The sequence below is a fragment of the Galeopterus variegatus genome, unplaced genomic scaffold (assembly GCF_000696425.1).
Source record: "Galeopterus variegatus unplaced genomic scaffold, G_variegatus-3.0.2 Scaffold6475, whole genome shotgun sequence".
Lineage (NCBI taxonomy): Eukaryota > Metazoa > Chordata > Mammalia > Dermoptera > Cynocephalidae > Galeopterus > Galeopterus variegatus.
Window position 1 is genome coordinate 44,058 of NW_007732586.1, and position 5,052 is coordinate 49,109.

Consider the following 5,052-nt stretch of genomic DNA (forward strand, 5'->3'; position numbering starts at 1 on the left):
TGTTTCACTCATTGGTTTTCATTTGCTGTTGTGGAACCAGGTTCAGTAAGAAGAACAAGGACAGCATCGATCCTTACATATACATGCCCTTTGGAAGTGGGCCCCGGAACTGCATTGGCATGAGGTTTGCTCTCATGAACATCAAACTCGCTCTCATCAGAGTTCTGCAGAACTTCTCCTTCAAACCTTGCAAAGAAACCCAGGTCAGACAAGTGAACTTGCTGCATAAATCGTGTTTTATTGGGAGTTAAAAAAAAACCCAAAACCTTAGGGAACTATGTACAAAAAAGAACATGCTCGTTCATCTTTTAAGAATGTGTTCCCTGGGTAATTGAATCTATTTGGAGCCATCTATGAGCTTTAAGGGTCCTTCAGTTCTGGATTTCTAAATCCATGGCTTTATAAAGACCAAACTCTAAAGAACATGTAGAGTCAATGCAGAGTAGCACGACATGATTATGTGCAGTGTCTTTGAACTTGAGCAGAGTTGTAAATTCAGGTTCAAGTCAACGGGAGATGGGAAAGTCGTGCACAAGCATGGAGTACAATGATTAACTCATCATGATTTTTGGATGGCGATCTCCATCAGAACGTACGGAAGGTCTCTTGTGAGAGTGGTTCTTAACCACTGGCTGTACATGAGAATCACTGCGGAGCTTTCAGAAATCATGATCTGTGGGTCATCTTTGAAATTCTAAAGTAATTCTTCCAAAATGTGGCTCTAAAGGCTCTGCATTGGTTTTCATGTGAAGCCAAAATTGTGAATCACTGATTTAAGACATTTCTGTCAGATGTGAAGCACTCCTGCAGTGCAGGGACATCAGGACTCATTTTGACCTTATCTTGCAGTAGCCCTGGTCCAGACAGCTGAGCTCTTCTACATCCCAAGAGCATCTCTATGAATGTTCTTCCTTCGGGGGGGGGGGCTGTGCTCTTGTCCTTCCCACGTTATTTCAATCTTCACAAACCCTGCAAGGACCCTTCCCCACCCAGTCCAGTGCCTATCCACTCCTCTTTTCTCTTACTGGTTACTGCAGGCTGTTATCATCCCCTAGCTTAAAACTTTGCAATTAAGCCATTTAGTTTGGCTCTCTGTGGGTTCTTTGTATCTAAGAATGTCTCCCCTCACCTTACCATATCACCTCATTTTACTTCTGTTGTACACTGCAAGTGATACCCTGCAAGGGACTTTATTCCTTGGAAACATTTAGTAAATGGTTAAGAGTTGATTTGCGGTTCTTGCTATAACTTTTAAGCTATGTTAACTTTAAAATTTAACATATGACATTTGTGAATGTGCATGGGTGACATTTGTGTATATGCATGTGTGTGTGTCTATGTCCCTGTCCGCAGGGAAAATACGTATGTGCCATTTGACATTTTAATATCGTAAGGTGTTATACTTTTACAAAATTGAGGAATCTCCCCTCGGAAGAGGCAAATAATAGTTATGATTGATTCCAATTAAGAAAGGCCCTAGAATGCTTGTCGCTAGTACTTGTGTATTTGATATGCAGCTCCTGCTCTTAGGCAGGCTTCCTGCATGAGAGAGGAGAAGGGTGGAGATGGTTTTCTTCTCATTTGTGCCTTTAGGGCAGCCACGTAGCCCTTCTGTATGTTTGTAGAGACAGGGACCTCAGTCCTGAGAGAAAGTGGACCTCAGGCATATCTGGGATGGGGCAGGGACTCCCAGGCAAGCTCCCAGTCATCTACAGGCTGGTCCTTCTCAATCTCCATGACAACTTACCTGCCCTTCACTCAACTGAGGTTCAAAAGTTACCCTGCTGATGGCTCCCCCAGTATTGAAGGAGCAACTCAGGGAGAATGGGCTAAAAGTACTGGTCAAACCCTGTAGGACTTCAGAAGTTCTCTATTTGCACTACCCTTGGAAGATGAGAGGAGATGTTAGAAAATAGAAGCATAATGTTCCCTACAGGCCTCTTTGTCATTAAACTGAATGGTTCAATTGGGGGAGGAGGAGTTACTGGATTCTTTGGAAGTCAAAGACTGCCCATAAAATTCAAATGTATAGTACCTACTCCAGATTACCTTGCAAGTTTCAACATACATAAGATTAACTTTATTGGCTTTTCAAAAATAGTTTGCCATAATGCCTAGGAACCTGGCTTAAATTTCTAAACTCATCCTTTTTATTTAAAATTTAAATCAAATAACATAAGCCATTGTGACTTTGTCTCAGGCTTGGTACTCAATAGGTACACATTAAATATTTTGTTGGATGAATTCATTCACTGTCCAATCTTGACACAGCTTATAGAATAAGCATAAAGAATACAGATATATAATGCTAAAAGTAGTTATATGGTTGTAAAGTATTAGTGTTTCTAATGTACCTTTTTTTTTTTTCTCCTTTTTGTCTTTTTTTCGTGTCCGGCAATGGATTGCAACCTTCAGTGTCGCGCCCGTACCGGACTGGGACCGGCAACGGGATTGCAACCCTGGTGTTGCACCCACACCTCGCTCAGCCAGTGAGCAGGAACCGGTCTGTATGTGGGATCTGAACCCTCGGCGGGAGCGCCGCTGCGCTCCCAAGCGGGGCACTGTAGCAGTGCGCCACCGGGCCGGCCCTCTAATGTACCTTTTCTACTTTGCTTCTGTTGTTGGTGATGTTTCATTTATTGGTTCTGAATCTGCTTGTTTAATTGCTGCAGATCCCAGTGAAATTAAGCAGTGAAGGAATTATTCAACCATCAAAACCCATTGTTCTTGCGGTTGAATCGAGAATTGAGACCGTAAGTGGAGCCTGACTTTCCCTAAGGACTTCGGCTTTGTTCTTCAAGGCAGCTGTATCCCTGAGGAGCAGAGATCTCAATTCACTTTTGAATAAAACCCAGAAATGGAGATGAGCTTCACCTACTGCAGTTGATGAATGATTAGGGATTCTGTGCACTCACTCAGCTTTCTCTGTAGAGTATTGAATAGTGTGTAATAGAAAGGAAATGACTAAATCAGTGCCAGACATGTAGGCTTGGCTTTTCTGGTTCTTTGATCAGATAATAAACGTTCCGCAACAATTTTATCAACAGTGTTTAATGAAAATGTGAATTATTGTGGTGACTCTGATAGTAACATTTACACCACGTTTTGTTTGTTATATTCTGTAAGTATGAGGGTACTTCAAAAAGTTTATGGAAAAATGGAATTAAAAGATAATATGAATTCTGATGTGAACTTTTTGAAGACCCCTCCTATTAAATTGAGCACGTCAATAAACACCTCCCTGCAAAAGTAATATCCAATGCCTTTATGCACTTCAAGGGGGAATCTATAGAACTGAATCAGTGAGAACCAGCAACTAAATACGTTTGATTATTTTAATGACTGGTCATATGAGACCTTTTTCAGCACTTCAATTTGATTACTAAGGAAGAGTTAATCCATTGTGTCTCTGCCCATTGCTTTGGAAGTGTGTTCATAGCTTAATTCTGCCTGGTTTTGAAGCACGTACTTTTCCTAACACTCAACCGAGGCACTGATTATTATGCAATGAGTTTCGATTTGATGTTTTTTCTCATCTCCCATGATATTTCTGAAGGAAACATGTTTTATTATACCGCTTTGTGTTCCATCTTCATCTCCCAGCTGTCTTGACATAACGAACATTGAATAAGGAACGGTTGATTGTTCAGTTGCTAGGACAGCAAGACACTCATCAGTTTTAGGAGGTACCAGAAGCTTCACATAGTTCTTCTTTTTCCTTTTCTGCTCTTTCCCTTTCCTTCCCTTCCTGAATAATTCAGTTCTAAGGCAACCCGGTGGGGCACAGGAGATGACAGGCACACACTGGGGCAAAAGAGGGAGTCATGGTGGTTCCAAGTCAGAGGGTGGGGAAGGCAACCATGGGAGGGGCAGCTTGTAAGCCTATGGGCGCCCACGCAAGATGAGAAGGGGTGCACGTGAGGTGTGGCCCTGAAAGAGCAGCCAGAGCCCAAATAGGATGTGCAGAACCCAGGTGAGGTCAGGATGGCCTCTGAGAGCGGGAAGGGATGGATGGGGGTTGGCTACATAAAGCGGGATTGATCAAATAAGTAAATATGCTAAGGATAATGGAAGCCAGAGTTCTCCCTGTTTGGGGAGGGAGTCACTGATTCAGAGTGAACCCTGTGGAATCAGATTGGAATGGAATGTATCAGTGTAAATCGATGCTTTTCTAGATAGACAGATAGATGATAGATGTAAGTGCATGTGCACATATGTGTGTGTATAGAAATGTATTCCCTACTTCTCTCTGCTGATAAGGCTGAAAGAGACATTTTAGTAGCAATGAGCACACCTAGTGCCTAGATCCTGGTGTATGAATACTAATTTCCACTGAAAGGAACCAGCTCTGCTTAGAGAAATGGCTAATTCCAGGGTCAGTGACAGGGAAGTACCAGATGAGCCTGAAACCACTTGCTGTTCCAGAAGGGAAGAAAATGCTCAAAAATGATGGGGACGTATTGAAAGGACAGAGAAGCAGCTTGAGGCACTTCCACTGACCAAATCAGGGACAACTTGGTCATCATAAATAATGATTTTTAGAGATTATAGTCCATGAAATAAGATAGAAAAACATGAGTACCTACAGGTGTATACAAATGAATAAACTGAAATTTTGATATTACACAGTTTCAAAGTATTACTGCAAAAATCCCCATGAACTACAAAGGGGAAAGTGTAACTTTACAGTGGAGAAACATCGCAGATGCCTCCTGAATCAAGTGATCAGGGTGGATATTATCAGGAGTGGGATACATTGTTCTTAGGCCACCTGATAGGACACATTGAGAAGAACACAAATGTCACTTCTGTGATATTCCCATCAAGGAGGAAAACCTGAAGAAGATTCACAGATGTCACCTCTGTGATATTCCCATCAAGGAGGCAAACCTGATCAAGATCATGAAAAAACATGAAGACAAATCCAGACTGAGGAATATTGTGCTCCTGCCCTGTTCATGGCGTATAATCTTCAAAAGAATCAATGTCTAACCAAAGACAGACTGAGAAGTGTTGCAGACTGAAGGAGACTGAAGAGACAAGACGACTAAA

General features: G+C 42.0%; 1 protein-coding gene across 1 annotated transcript in view; it reads left to right on the plus strand.

The window, feature by feature from the left end:
• The window catches only part of LOC103606316 (cytochrome P450 3A4-like), a 30,823-nt gene extending 27,779 nt beyond the window's left edge, over positions 1 to 3,044 (plus strand). The window contains exons 12-13 of the mRNA XM_008590933.1: positions 41 to 203; positions 2,673 to 3,044. Of these exons, the coding sequence (XP_008589155.1) occupies positions 41 to 203; positions 2,673 to 2,768 (259 nt within the window). The 3' untranslated portion in view covers positions 2,769 to 3,044. The remainder of the gene's footprint in view (positions 1 to 40; positions 204 to 2,672) is intronic.
• The last annotated feature ends 2,008 nt before the right edge of the window (positions 3,045 to 5,052 follow it).